This window comes from Chionomys nivalis, chromosome 22 (assembly GCF_950005125.1).
Source record: "Chionomys nivalis chromosome 22, mChiNiv1.1, whole genome shotgun sequence".
Classification (NCBI taxonomy): Eukaryota; Metazoa; Chordata; class Mammalia; order Rodentia; family Cricetidae; genus Chionomys; species Chionomys nivalis.
In genome coordinates, this window is record NC_080107.1 from 46,669,587 (window position 1) to 46,684,338 (window position 14,752).

The 14,752-nt window shown below is 46.1% G+C and overlaps 2 protein-coding genes and 1 long non-coding RNA gene across 4 annotated transcripts in view; 2 read left to right on the forward strand and 1 right to left on the reverse strand.

The window, feature by feature from the left end:
• Positions 1-890: 890 nt before the first annotated feature.
• On the reverse strand, positions 891-4,961 carry LOC130864829 (uncharacterized). Its single transcript, XR_009056007.1, has 3 exons — positions 4,851-4,961; positions 1,350-1,500; positions 891-1,106 (listed from the first exon to the last, which is right to left on the reverse strand). It is a non-coding gene; the product is annotated as an uncharacterized LOC130864829 (long non-coding RNA).
• Positions 4,962-5,580: 619 nt separating this feature from the next.
• The window catches only part of Abl1 (ABL proto-oncogene 1, non-receptor tyrosine kinase), a 129,533-nt gene continuing 120,361 nt past the window's right edge, over positions 5,581-14,752 (forward strand). For both annotated transcript variants that reach the window (XM_057754842.1, XM_057754843.1), the window contains exon 1: positions 5,581-6,407. In XM_057754842.1, the coding sequence (XP_057610825.1) occupies positions 6,272-6,407 (136 nt within the window). In that variant the 5' untranslated portion in view covers positions 5,581-6,271. The remainder of the gene's footprint in view (positions 6,408-14,752) is intronic.
• LOC130864442 (uncharacterized) lies at positions 5,593-5,691 on the forward strand. The gene has a single exon (XM_057754845.1). The coding sequence runs from the start codon at positions 5,593-5,595 to the stop codon at positions 5,689-5,691; it is 99 nt and encodes a 32-aa protein (XP_057610828.1).

Consider the following 14,752-nt stretch of genomic DNA (forward strand, 5'->3'; position numbering starts at 1 on the left):
CCTCAACCCAATCTAGAAGCTTACCGATAGCTTCCAGAGATCTGTTTCCATGGTGATCTAAATCCTATCAAGTTTACAATCAAAATTAACCATCACATGGTGTCAGTCAGTAGACAACTCTGTTTCTGAGGTGGTCATAGGTAACAACTTAATTTTACCCTATGGTACCAGTTTTTTCCTGTATCTGTACTGCCACTTCAGGTGGGCTTACCTGTCCCAGGTGGTTCACTTTTTTCCCTATTTATTTAGGTTTTTCGAGACAGCGTTTCTCTGTAGCTTTGGAGCCTGTCCTAGAACTAGCTCTTGTAGACCAGGCTGGCCTCGAACTCCCAGAGATCTGCCTGCCTCTGCCTCCCGAGTGCTGGGATTAAAGGCGTGTGCCACCACCGCCCGGCCATTTATTTTTTGAGGCATGCTTTTTTTCTGTATTGCCCTGGCTGTCCTGGCATTAGTTCTGTAGACCAGGCTGGCCTCAAATTCACAGAAATCCGCCTGCTCCCAAGGGCTGGGATTAAAGGCTAGCACTACCACTGCTTGGCAGTTGTTCACCTCCCTAAGAGGCCTAAGTCCCACTCAAGCTCAGCTGTCCTTCCCTTTCTCCCAAGCTGCTGGGCATGCTTTTTCAGTGCCTGCTTCTGGGCAGCTCGCTCAGTAGAGATGTCCAAAAGCATCTTCAGCTGGGTATGTGCTTTCCACCACTGTGTCCACCAGAGGGCGCCCTCAGTAAGTGTAATGGTTCAGTGGGATAAGAAAAAGCCGAAGTTTTGTTACCAAGCTGCTTTATGAAAGTAAGAACAAAATTTGATTGAGTTGAACCACTTTTAATGAAAATCTTTGAGAAATACAGGATACATCAAACATTGGCTGTCCCTTCAGATACTTACTGGGTTCTGCATTCTGTAGTTTACCCCTTAGAGGTTTACTAGTGTTAAAGAGTACTGCATCTTGCTTGTTTTTCCATGGAGCCTCCTAGGTTAATCAGCTGTATCATAATGAAGCTGAGTAGCTTCTCTGCCAGTGGCTGTCAGAAACTCATCAACGTGGATGGTGAGCACAAGCTTCGTGCTTTCTAGAAGTGCATGGCCACAGAAGTAGCTACTGATGCTCTGGGTGAAGAGAGGAGGGTCATGTGGTCAGAATCAGTGACGGGAACAACAAACAAGGTTTTCCCATGAAGTAAGGTGTGCTGACCCCTGGCAGGGTGTGCCTGCTGTGTAGGGTAAGGGGCGTTCCTGTTACAGACCAAGAAGGACTGGAGGGAGGAAGTGCTTGTCTGTTCATGGGTAGCAACTTGAGTGCTCTCAATTTGGTTACTGTAAGAAAAAAGAGAAAGATATTCATGGACTTACTGGTTATGTCTCTGCTGCTGGAACTCAAAAGTGATAGCAGAATCTGAAAGCTTTTTAGTCTCTCAAAAGATGTCCACTGTTGTCAGGAAGCCCTTGAAGGAAAGCCCAGGATGAAAACACCCCAGACTCAGCATCTTGTTCCACCACTGTTCTGCAACATAAGTGTTGATATATTGCTCTGAAGAAACAGCACACTAAAATAAATAAATTAATTAAAAAAAAATACACCATAAAAAAAAAAGAAAAAAAAAAAGAAACAGCACACTAAAGAAACAAGGAGGCTGCAGAAAATGCTAAACTTCTGGCCAACAGAATGAAGAAAACCAACAAAAACCCCAGCAACAAATTGTCAGGAGATGTAGGCTGTCTTGCTGGGAGCTTCTGAGTCTAGTCAAAAATAACTCTTTAAGAGTAACAAATTATCAAAAGAAGTAGTGCAGGTCTAGGGAGAAAATTACAGATGAGGCTTGGAGCTCCTCTGAAAGAAAAATGCAAGTACAAACTGATGGTCTGGGATAAGGCTACAGTATAAATGCAGGCGATTGCCCTGCAGTGAGGACAGTGAGACAGAGCTGAGCTGCGAGGCCAAGGTCAAGTAGAGTACCAGAAACAATAGGAGCAATGCCCTTTGGTTTTAGATGAAGAAACCAATTAGGGAATTGAATGAAGAACAGGCAATTGAAAGGAAAACAGATTTGAGCGTCAGCAGGCACCAAAGCCGTGTATGAGCACAGGCTGAACCAACTGCGAAGGGCCATGGATCTAGGACCGCAGTTTGCAGTATTGAGGTTGGTTTTATTTTTAAATGTGTAAGGGTATTTTGCCTGCGTGTATGGCTGTGTACCACATGATATGCCAGGTACCTTCCAAGACCAGAAAAGGGAATGAGATGCTCTGGAACTAGAGTTACATATGGTTGTGAGTTGCCATGTGGGTGCTGGGAATTGAACCAGGGTCCTCTGGAACAGTAGTCAGTGCATTTAACCACTGAGCTATCTCTCCAGCTCCAAGACTGAGTTTTGTTTGGATCACCATTTTACCTACTGACTGCCTGTTCTTTTTTTTTTTTTTTTTTTTTTTGAGACAGGGTTTCTCTATAGCTTTGGAGCCTGTCCTGGAACTAGCTCTTATAGACCAGGCTGGCCTCAAACTTAGAGATTTGCCTACCTCTGCCTCCTGAGTTCTGGGATGAAAGGCGTGTGCCACCATTGCCTACCCTGTTCCTCTTTTTGTATGCTGAGTAAGAAGGCACCTTCTCCTAGTGCATGCTAGAACCAGGAATAGGTGCTTGGTACATGTGTTAGTTGCTAGGCCTGGGAATGTAACCGCCTTGAGAGGGAGCTCAGCTACATTCCTAAGGCCCTGGTTTCCATCCCTAGCACTGCTTGAACCGGTTTTAGCGGAGCACACTTATAACCCCGACACTTGGAAAGTGCTTGTAGAGAGATCAGAAGTATAAGGGAGTTGGAGGGCAGCCTGGGCTGAAAGATCCTGTCTCAAAATCAAACCATTGAATGTTGGTTCAAGAAATACTTATTGAAGAGTTGCAGTTCGAGGAGCTGGAGAGAGGCTCAGTCGTTAAGAGCACTTACTACTTTTGCAGAAGATCTGGGTTTGGTTTCCAGCTCATAGCCATGTCTGCCACTCCAGCTCCAGGGGTTTGGATGCCTTTTGGCCTCTTGGCAGTAGGCATGACAGTGGTGCATGCACCCATACATACATGGACATAAAAATCTCTTAAGTTAGGATTTGGTTGTTCAGTTTAAAGTTCAACCACACAGTGAAGAATGTGGGTGGGGAAAGAAAAGGGCTAAAGCATAAATAGAAATTAAAACGAATCTTCCAAAAAAAAAAAAAAGAAAAAACAGTGATCAGGATGAGAACAGGTAATAACAGGGAACCAAGCCATCCAATCTGAAGACTGGCAGTACAAGTTAGGAGGATGTCTAACAGCCAAACTCAAAAACAAGATGACTGACATGCCACTTTTTTCCTTTTTTTTTTTTTTTTTTTTTTTTAAATTCAGGGTCTTACTGTGTTGCTTAAGCTGGCCTTGAACTTGCAGAGATCTGCCTGCTGAGTGCTGAGGTTAAATGTGTGTGCTTCTTCTTCTTTTTTTTTTTTTTTTTTTTTTTTTTTGTTTTTCGAGACAGGGTTTCTCTGTAGCTTTGAAGCCTGTCCTGGAACTCCCTTTGTAGACCAGGCTGGCTTCGAACTCACAGAGATCCGCCAGCCTCTGCCTCCCAAGTGCTGGGATTAAAGGCGTGCGCCACCACCGCCCAGCGTGTGTGCTTCTTGAAATGCCATTTTCAAAAAACAAGCGCCACTTCTTAACCCTGCAGAAGATTTAAGTGCTTAGCTGGACACACATCCCTGCAGTAACCCTAAAGTCAGCAGTAACGTCTGAAAAGCTTGCTTGACATTAGCTCAACAATTACTTGGTACTGAATGCTGTGGTAGAAAAGGCATGCTTTTGAGCAGGGAGTAGCAACGTTTAAGTGATACTTCACTTAAAGTGGGAACAGCATTTTATGTAAAAGTGCAGACTAAGTGCTGTGGTGTTCCTTAAGAAATGGGCCCAGGTGCCCGAGAGGTGGTGGCGCACGCCTTTAATTCCAGCACAAGGAAAGTAGAGGCAGGTGGATCTTTGTGAATTCAAGGCCAGCCTGGTCTACAGAGCGAGTCCCAGGACAGTCAGGGCAATGTAGAAAAATCATGTCTCGAAAAAACAAAAATAAAAATTTAGAGAAAGAATAGGGTCCAGGAAATATGAATAGTGAAGGCGGCAGAGGATGAACTTTCACAGGTGTGGGGTAGTTTCACAGGCTTTTGAGATCTGATAACCTGGGCAATTTTCGCCTAACTTCTAATTTTATGAGAATGCATGTCTCACTGTGAAATGTCATGGTAAGGATTCATACTAGTGCAAACATGCACGACCGCGCCTGCGATACTCCAAACAAACATTGCTTCCTCAACTTCTTCCTGTCCCAAAGGATCGTTGAGACTTGCTTTCTCAATACTTCTTCCCAGGTTCCCATATTTATGCTTTTCCGAAGTCCTGAGGACGTAACGCACTGGTCGGTCATCTTGGTTTCTAAAGCGAGCCAAAGTTTCTCCCCTAACGAGGCTCAAAGTAATCCAACTCCGGTTCTGGGAAACTCCAATCCGTAGTTTTCCCCTGGCTCTGACTCGCCCGCTGTCTTCGCTACTCGAGCAGACGTAGGCTGACCAGAGTCCACTGGTTCCCAGGGGGCGGGACCAGCTCTCTAGCTTCAGGAGCTGGAGGCTGGGTACTCAGCGAGCAGCACACGGGCGCCAGGACCACAACTCCCAAGATGCCTCGCGGCAGCACCGACCACAATTAGCTGGCTCTTTCACTCTCACTGGCCAATTGCATGGCGGGAGGGGGGGGGACAAATACCAGTTACCGGAAGAGCAGTAATAAAGCAGAGGAGGCGGGCGCTTCCTCATTGCTCACCTTGAGCTCAGAAAACCTACCTTTAAAAGGTCGTGCGGAGCCGGCCGGTCGCGGGCAGTGCGGCTGCAGGCCTGAAGGTGCGGCGGCGAGTAGGAGAGCCGCGACGGTCACCCATCAGACCTCGCGCAGGGTGTTACGGCGTCGCCGGGGGCGGGGCCGGGGGCGGGGCCTGGCCTCGTTGTGGAGCAGCTCGTAATCCATCATGGCGGCCTCAGGGGTCGGTGTCTATCCCTGAGCGGCGCTGGACCCGGAGCCGGTTGCAGGGTCCTACGGCTAAGAAGGGAGTCCTTCCGCAGCACACACCCCCAGTGGCTGGAGAAGCCGGGTCCCTCGGCAGCGCCGGGGATGTGACTGCTCAGCGGCGGCAGAGTCCGAGGCCGGGGGAGGGGTGTCACGGAGAGACCCCTGGCTCGGGGCAGCTGAGGCGCCGGGCCTCCTCCCCTGTGACCGCCTCCCGGTTCGGGACCGCGGGAGTCCTTCGTCCCTTACAGCTCTGCTCTAGTTCTGGAACATCCAGGGTGGTCTCAGTTTCAGCCTACCTGGGACACTCAGTTTCCTGAGACGTGGAGGAGCGTCGCCCCGAGTAAGCCGCCCGCGCCCCGCCTGGGGAAGTCTCTTTCTCACCCCGAGGCCGTCCTTCGCTCGATCCCACCCCAAGTTTGGCCACGGAACCCCTCATTCAAATCATCTCCCTGCTGACAAGAGATCTCCGCGGTCCTCCCAGATTGCTTCCGCCGGCCTCCGATGTCCTGACTTCTTCCAATGTCACCTACAGCCCCATTGGTCTCAGTGCAGCCCAAAACTTTAATGCAAAGGAAAAGTCTGGATTGGTTTCACAGGCCTTTTAAAAAGCGGACTTAAAAGTTGCTGGACATGCATTCCTTCTCGGCGGAGTGGAGAGCAAGCTCTGGTTGAGATCTATGTGACCGGTGTCTTTCCGGAGAGCAGGGTAGGGAAGAGAGGGCAGGAAATTGGTTGGAGAGACAGATAGGGGATTGGTGACTTCCACAGGCGAAGGTGCAGAGAGCCGTCGAAGATGTTCTGTTTCCAGCCCGCTGGGGAGTTGAAATGACTTTTAGTACTGTTGATCCTTTTCAGACTTCCCTGTGAACTTTGTATCTAAAATTCTCTTGCAAAGAAACTCTTCCTCAGCCCTCAAAATACACTTAGAATTAAGAAACTTTTGGGTAGCGTTGCGATTACATGACTTCAAATTAACCAACTTGGAATAGAATTCCAGACTCCCGTTTACACGTGTGAACCTCAGACCCAGTTTCCCGTTCTCATGGAAGTCGTCTTTCTGTGATTGACCCCATTGTACTGCCGTGGGAGGCAGTGGTGTGAAGTTCTGGGTACATACTGTTTCCTGCTAATCCCCACGGATCATTCTGGAAGATCTTGAGCCCTCTTCTGGAAAAGGGTGCCTATCATTCATTGCTTTATGGGGCAGCAGCCTGGAAAAGTTCTTGGGGACCAAAGAAGGCCTAGTTTGCCCGCCCTGCATTTTATCAAGGGGTCAGGGAAGCGAGAGTCATCACGGCATGGGGGTCCACACTGCAACGTGTTCGTGGAACATGGTGAGTGCTTTCCCTTTAGCGTCAAAGGACTTTCTGAAATAATACTGCGTCAGCTCCTGCTAGATCTGCTTGGCGGTTTTTGCTACTGTAGTTATTAGTTAGTGGGGGAGCAGTTCTTTGCATAAGAAAATGATGACTTTATTCCATCTGTTTCTAGCCAGAGTCCACTTCTGTTTTTTTTGTTGTTGACATGGGACAAGCCCTTTTCTGTTTGGGGGCCTGCATTCTGTGGGGGAGAGGACAGGACTTAGGTGGCCTTGAAGCATCCATAGTTCTTCCCATCTATGCTCTCACTAAAAGTTGGGACTCTACTGTTGGGCATGGATTTTTGGGGGCGGTTGTTGTTTGGTTTTCCAAGACGGGGTTTCTCAGTGTAACAGTGCAGGCTGTCCTGGAACTCACTGTGTAGACCAGGCTGGCCTTGAATTCACAGAGATCCTCCTGCCTCTGCCTCTGAGTGCTGGTGCTAAAGGTGTTCTCCACCACCGTCCGGAGAGCATGGATTTTTTACTGCACTTGTATCATATCCTCAAACTGTTGTGGACTGAAGAGTTCCACCAGAACCTAATTGATACTATCTTTGACCTTCTCCGTTATGAGCAGGTCTTGAAAGTTCTCACTTTGGAGCAAGGTGGCGGAAGTTGAGTGTGGAAGCAGTGTGCCCCCTGACCTGAGGAGTGCTCTGTTACTTTCTCTGAGGAATAGCCCTGTTCTCAGTGATGGAGTTTTCTTCACCTTCCTCTCTCCTGATGCTTGGTTGCTGATGACATTTTTATTAACCTTTTATTTAATTGGTTCATACTGCTGACCGTACCTGTTGTGTTGATGGCTGACAGTTAAGGTCAGCTTAGACTAATGGTTTGCCAAGGCCAGCCAGGAGCTAGTTGGTTAGGGTCCTGGTTGTACTGTGGCAGTGATACTTAACTTTGTGAAGTCAAACTGAACTTACTGAACCATCATACTGTGTGAGCAAATATAGCCTGTGCAAGGGTCTCGGATACCTTGAGATTCAGTCGTCATAAATACTTCTTAACAAAGTGACTACTGTAAATAATGGCTACTTTGGGGTGAACTTTTATTTGAAAATTGAAGTTTTTTCTTAAGGTTTAGTTTTTTTTTTTTTTTTTTTGGTTTTTCGAGACAGGGTTTCTCTGTGGTTTTGGAGCCTGTCCTGGAACTAGCTCTTGTAGACCAGGCTGGTCTCGAACTCACAGAGATTCGCCTGCCTCTGCCTCCCAAGTGCTGGGATTAAAGGCGTGCGCCACCACCGCCCGGCTAGGTTTAGTTTGTTTTATGTGTATGAATATTTGATACCTGCAGAGGTCAGAAGAGAGTGTTGGATCCCTTGGAACTGAGTTACAGATAGTCATGACCCACTGTGTAGATGCTGGGAATTGAACCTGGGTCTTCTAACAGCAAATGCTCTTAGCATAGCTGTCCCTCTAGTACCTCTTTTTTGTTGTTGTTGCTGTTAGTTTTTTCTTTTATCTATTTATTTCCTTTTATTTATTCTATTTTTTTGTTTATTCTATTTGTTTGTTTTGGTTTTTTGAGACAGGGTTTCTTTGGTAGTCTTGTCTGTCCTAGAACTCTCTGTAGACCATTTTCCTGCCTCTGCCTCACATTCAGGATGACTGGCAGGAACCATCATCCCTTCTTAAGCTTCGTGATGTTCCAGATATCTTCTTACAACAAAAGTGTTTTTTGCAATACAAAGATAGGTAGATTTATAATCTGAACTAATGACTCAAATAGTTACTTCTTTGCTGCACGCTTCTTTTTTTTTTTTTGGTTTTTCGAGACAGGGTTTCTCTGTGGTTTTGGAGCCTGTCCTGGAACTAGCTCTTGTAGACCAGGTTGGTCTCGAACTCACAGAGATCCGCCTGCCTCTGCCTCCTGAGTGCTGGGATTAAAGGCGTGCGCCACCACCACCTGGCTGCTGCACGCTTCTTGTGTGAATTTCCTTGCCTTGTTTGAAGATCAGTTTCCTTAACTCTGAGGGTTCTTTATCTGAAAGACTATGAATTTTAGTTCCATGAAGTGTCCTTCATCCTCCATAGACTGGGTTTTTCTAGTATTTGTTTTTGTCTATGTAGATGAGACAGAAAAACCTGAGGTCTAACACATGGTGTGGGGCTAAACAAGAGTTGGAAGCCAAGAATCATGTGATGTGGTGGTTGCAATGGTGGTGGTGGTTGTGGTGATGAAGATGATGGTGGTGATCATAGTGTTGGTGGTAGTTGGTGGTATTGTTGATGAATTTTCTAGGGGTAAGCAGATGGTAACATTTTGCCAGGATCATTTAGGGTGGAAATGGTTTAGTCATAAAGAGGAAAAAGTGGACTCTGGTATTTTTTTTTATGTTCCACATATTCTTTTTAAATTTTAGTGACTGCCTAAAAACAATCCACTTTTGGGAGTGTTGAAAGTATTCAGCAGTAAACTTTTTTCTTGGTGTTCCCTTTTCTTCTACAAATGTTTATTGAGCACACATGTGCTAGGTAGTGTTTTGATCAACAGAGAGCAGAATGAAACTCCTCCCTCTTAGAGCCTTTGTTCTGTAGTCAGAGGTAACTCCAGTGTAGGGTGGTATTGCTCGACCAGCGGCTGAGGTCACTTTTGAATAAAGCAAGGAGGGAGGTAGGGAGCAAGTTGTGTGGTCTGTTGGACAAATAGTTACAGGCAGAGGGTGTCAACTCAAGGGTACCAGCCTGTCACTGCCCTGAGGCTGGGATTGCTTAACATAGGCCTGACCGGGGGAGCTGGGAAAGAGCTTAGGAGGGCTGCACAAGAATGCCAGGAGAGTGCCTGGGAAGAGTAGGGCTTTGCTGGCCCCTCAGTGGTTTGTGGTTTGTGAAGTTTTGGAGAGGAGTAATGGGACCTGATGTATAGTCTCTCCCACTCCGGGTTTTTTTTTTTTTTTTTGAGACAGGGTTTCTCTATGGTTTTTTTTTTTTTTTTTTTTTTTTTTTTTTTTAAGATTTTATTTTTTATTATGTATACAACATTCTTCCTCCATGTATGCCTGCATGCCAGAAGAGGGCACCAGATCTCATTACAGATGGTTGTGAGCCACCATGTGGTTGCTGGGAATAGAACTCAGGTCCTCTGGAAGAACAGTCAATGCTCTTAACCACTGAGCCATCTCTCCAGCCCCTCTCTATGGTTTTGGAGCCTGTCCTGGAACTAGCTCTTGTAGACCAGGCTGGTCTCGAACTCACAGAGATCCATCCGCCTGCCTCTGCCTCCCGAGTGCTGGGATTAAAGGCGTGCGCCACCAACGCCCGGCCCCCTGCCTCTTTTTGAGACAAATTCTCATTGTTGTAGCCCAGGGTGGTCAGGAATCATGACCCTCCTCTGCCCCACTTAAGTGCCGGCTATAGGTATGAGCCACCCGCCTGGCCTGATTTATATTCTGAGTCATCTTTTTGGACAGGGTGGTCTGGAGGAGATTGAGGAAGGAGATAGGAGTTCCCTGTGTTTAGTCAGGGTTCTTTAGAGGGACAGAACTTATAGAATGAATCTACCTGTATATATAGAAAGGGGAGTTATTAGAATGACTTGCAAGTTGTGGTCCAGCTAATTCAACATTGGCTGTCTATGAATGGAAGGTTCAAAATCCAGCGGTTGTTCAGTCCCTGAGGCCAGATGTCTCATCTTCTTCAGTATGCACTGGAGTCCTGAAGTTGTAGGTTCTTGTGCCAGTGAAGAAATGAACTTGCTAGTGAGGGCCAACAGGCAAAGAGAGAGCTTCTTTCTTTCTTTCTTCCAGGTTGTTTTTTTTTGTTGTTTTGTTTGTTTGTTTGCTTGTTTTTCTTTTGTTTTTGTTTTTTTGAGACAGGGTTTCTCTGTGTGTCCCTGGCTGTCCTGGAACTCACTCTGTAGACTAGACTGGCCTTGAACTCACAGAGGTGCCTGCCTCAGCCTCCTGAGTGCTGGGGTTAAAGGTGTGGGCCGCCGTGCCCACCTGAAATTATCTTAAGCTTCAGTGGCTGTTGATAGTTTTTTCCCCAGGGTGAAAAGTTGCTGTGTAATCATGAGGACCTGAGCTCAGAGCTAAGATTACAGTTGTGTGCCCTCAAGCTTGTGTTCATGTAGGTGCTGGGAATCAGAGTTCAGACCCCCAAGATTGTCAGCAAGTGCTTCACTAAGGATGCCATCTCTCCATCCCTAATAAGGTCCTTATAAGTGTGGAAGGAAGCACGTTTCTGTTGTGGGATAAGTGAGGAAAGCCCCTGAATGATTTAACCAGGAATCTGGCTCCCTTTGAGTGATGCAGACTGGTAGGTAGTAGAAGCTGAAGAACACGTGGAATCGTGTGTGTTGGTGGAGGAGTTAGGGCACACTGGTGGGTTGCAGAGACATTTTTCCAGCGAGGAGCATGATGTACATTGCCGTCCTGGAGTCGAACTAGACATATGGGGATGGCCTGCAGATGCTAACGTGGTGTCTGGGTCTAGGTAGACATTCAGCCGCTGCTCAGGTCTTGCGGAAGAGGGCACACTCCTTCAGACCTCCTTTGCCCTCATTCCTCTGCACTTCCCTTGTCCCTTGCCCTGTTGTCTCTGATTTTTTGGTGGTTGTGTTCCTAACAGTCTCTAGTGTTCCTAATCTACCCATCTTTGACCTCTCTGCTCCTGTCTCTTATTTATTTATTTATTTATTTATTTATTTATTTATTTATTTATTTATTTTTGGGTTTTTCGAGACAGGGTTTCTCTGTGGTTTTGGAGCCTGTCCTGGAACTAGCTCTTGTAGACCAGGCTGGTCTCGAACTCACAGAGATCCGCCAGCCTCTGCCTCTCGAGTGCTGGGATTAAAGGCGTGTGCCACCACCGCCCGGCTTTCCTATCTGTCTCTTGACCCTGATAGTTTTCTGTAGCTTTTTTGAACATTGTTTTTGTGTAACACAGATGAACTCTGAAACTGATAGTCTCGTAGAATTTCCTACTAGCTTCATGTGAGTAGTTGGCTCTTCAGGTAAACTGTAAACCTGTGCAGGCAGGGTTCACCTCATTCCCTGTTTCCCTGCACAACACACTCCCCCAGAATTTTGGGAGTAGTTCATTCATGGCACGTGCCTACAGGCTCAGTACTTGAGAGACTGAAATAAGAAGTATTGAGTTTGGCCGGGCGATGGTGGCGCACGCCTTTAATCCCAGCGCTCGGGAGGCAGAGGCAGGCGGATCTCTGTGAGTTCGAGACCAGCCTGGTCTACAGAGCTAGTTCCAGGACAGGCTCCAAAGCCACAGAGAAACCCTGTCTCAAAAAAAAAAAAAAAGGATTGAGTTTGAAGCCAACCTGGTGTATAGCCACCTGTACCTACGGTTCCAGGGAATCCAATGGCTTCATATACATGAATATATATATTCATACACATGAATTTAAAAAATACCTCCCATTTTCCCCTCTCTTGCCCCTTGATAACTCTCTAGTTATACTTTCTGTCTCTCTGAATTTGCTCATTTCATGGATCTCATATGAAGATAATGATGCAAAACATTCTTTTGTGCCTGACACTTTTTAATTAATAGAATATTTTCAAGGCCATCCCTGCTGTAGCATGTATCAGACTTTCCTTTATGTCTTTTGTGTGTCGGGGGTGTTCAAGGCAGGGTTTCTCTGTGTAGCCCTGGCTGTTCTGGAACTCTGTAGACCATACTGGCCTCGAACTCAAAGATCCACCTGCCTCTTCGCCCCGCCCCCTCCTCCCCACTGTTTCCAGTGCTGGCAAGCTTTCCTTTTAAATATTTGGTAACATTCCATTGCATGAATATGCCACATTTTGTTATTCATGCAACTTGTATAGAACTTTTAAAATAACTTGTTAAAATTCGGTTATAGTATGATTAGAGAAAGGTTGTGAATGTCGACTTGATACCTGACCATGGAGTGATTATCTCAGTGAAGCTCTGTCCTGGCTGTGGAGTAGAAACTATGAGCATGCCTCTTGTGGGCTATGTTTTGCGAGCACCTTCCTACTGCTCAGAGTGCTCAGAGGGAACCCAAATCTCTTGTGTTTCAGCTCCTTAGATTCATTCCCCTTATTCTTTTGTTTGTAATACTTCTGGTTACCTGGTTATTCTGTTGGTTTGGGTTTTTTTGTTTGGTGTTATGGTTTTTTGTTGTTTGTTTTTGTTATTGAGACAGGTCTTTGTAGACCAGACCTTGGACTTCTGATCCTCTTGCCTCCATATCCCTGGTGTTGGGTTACAGATGTTGGTCATCATTCCTGGTTTATGCAGGGCTGGGGATGGAAAGAAGGACTTCATGAATGCTAGGCAAGCATTCTGCCACCTGAACCACATTCCCAGTCCTTCTTGTGATCCTCTTAATGCCTGGAGTGTATTCCTGATACTAATAATTTGTGTTTTCACTCTATCTGCCTTTTTCTTTCCCCTTCTCCCTTCCATTCTCTCCTTCTCCTTTAAAGTGAGTTTGATTAGTTTGTCTGTTTTATTAATCTTAACGATATCCAGGCAGTGGTGGCACACGCCTTTAATCCCAGCACTTGGGACGGGAGGCAGAGGCAGGTGGGTCTCTGAATTCGAGGCCAGCCTGGTCTACAGAGGAAGTTCCAAGATAGCTAGGGGCTGTTAGACAGAGAAACTCTGTCTCAAAAAACAAAACAAAACAAAAAAACAAACCACCCCTTTCCCTCCATATGGTCAAGATTTATTTCAGGGTCTAAAGACATGAAGAGTAATTAAAACAAAACTACTTAATTTCTTAACACCGCCCCTGCCCCATGGCGGTTAATGGTCTTTAATCCCAGCACTTGGGAGGCAGAGACAGGTGGATCTCTGTGAGTTCGAGACCAGCCTGGTCTACAGCGTGAGTTCCAGGATAACCAGGGCTGCAGAGAGGAACCTGTCTTTTTTTTTTTTTTTAATGTTTATTTATTTATTATGTATACAATATTCTGTCTGTGTGTATGCCTGTAGGCCAGAAGAGGGCACCAGACCTCATTACAGATGGTTGTGAGCCACCATGTGGTTGCTGGGAATTGAACTCAGGACCTTTGGAAGAGCAAGCAATGCTCTTAACCACTGAGCCATCTCTCCAGCCCAGGAACCTGTCTTGAAAAAAATTTTTTTCTCCCTTTATATATGAATGTTTTGCCTGCATGTATGTCTATGTACTACATAAGTGTAGTACCTGTGGAGCCCAAAAGAGGGTGTCAGATCCTCTGAGACTTGCGGGAACTAAACTTGGGACCTCTGGAAGAGTGTCCTGTAGGCTTAACTGCTAAGTCACATATCTCTCCAGCCCTTGATTACCTTTTCTTTTTGAAATAATTCACACATTGGTTGTTTTAGTTAGCATACAAAAGAATGTATATGTTGCAGCTATGAAGGGAAAGGCTTCCCCAACAGAAGTATTATTATTATAGCTGTACTCCAGCAGAGGAGGTTTCCCTGGCAAAAGTCTTAGAACTTTGCTCTGCTCTGGGGAAAATGTCACACCTCACAACAAACCTCACACAAGATTTAGGGTGGCTGCCTCCACTGCACAGATGAGAAGCAGCAACCAAATAAAGGATTATGTAGGATTTCTTGGTTGGGGGTGGTAGAGCTTTCCAGTGTGGGAATTGGTGGCATTTCAAGACGTGAGTTTGGGGCAAGCTCAGGGATAGGTATGATTTTGTGGTAAAGCTCAGGAATTGGTGGGATTTCAAGTCCTTTACCCTGATGTCAGGGTCAAGATATTCTTTCCCTGACTCTTTACCTTACATTTATGATGGCCTTTTCTTCCATGGATACCGTCATGTTGTTATGGTATCCTTAACTTTAACATAATCTCATTTAATGATCTTTGGGGGGAGTTTGCATGAAAAATGTCTACTCAAAGATCATGAAAAGGTTTTGACCCTTTACCTTACATTTTACGGTTTGCTTGGAATGAATTTTGATCTTTATTGGTGGTTTTTCTTTTTTTTCTCCCATGTTGACTTTGCTCTGTCACTGAAAAGAGTCTTGCTAGAGCTTGGGGGTGGCTCAATGGGTATAGCACTTTCTGCTCCATCGTGAGGACAGGATTTCATATATCCATATACCATGCAAATGCCAGATAAGAGTAGAAACCCACCTGTAGGCCTGGCACCCAGGAAGCAGGGATAGGGAATCCCTGGGCCAGCTGACTAGCTGGATTGAGTCCTGGAGCTCTGGGTTTAAGTGAGAGGCCCTGCCTCAGTGAGAACAACAGAGAGTGGTGAAGGTACATGCATGCACACTGCACACATACACATGCAGAGAGCATCACTGCCGAGTGAATCTGCTCTCTATGTTTGTGGGGCTGTCGCAACTCTATGTTTTGTTAATTCACTGCAAAATTTGTCCCTTTGT

Coding starts and splice junctions, on each gene's coding strand:
- LOC130864442 (XM_057754845.1), top strand. CDS start 5,593: ATGTCACCTACAGCCCCATTGGTCTCAGTGCAGCCCAAAACTTTAATG.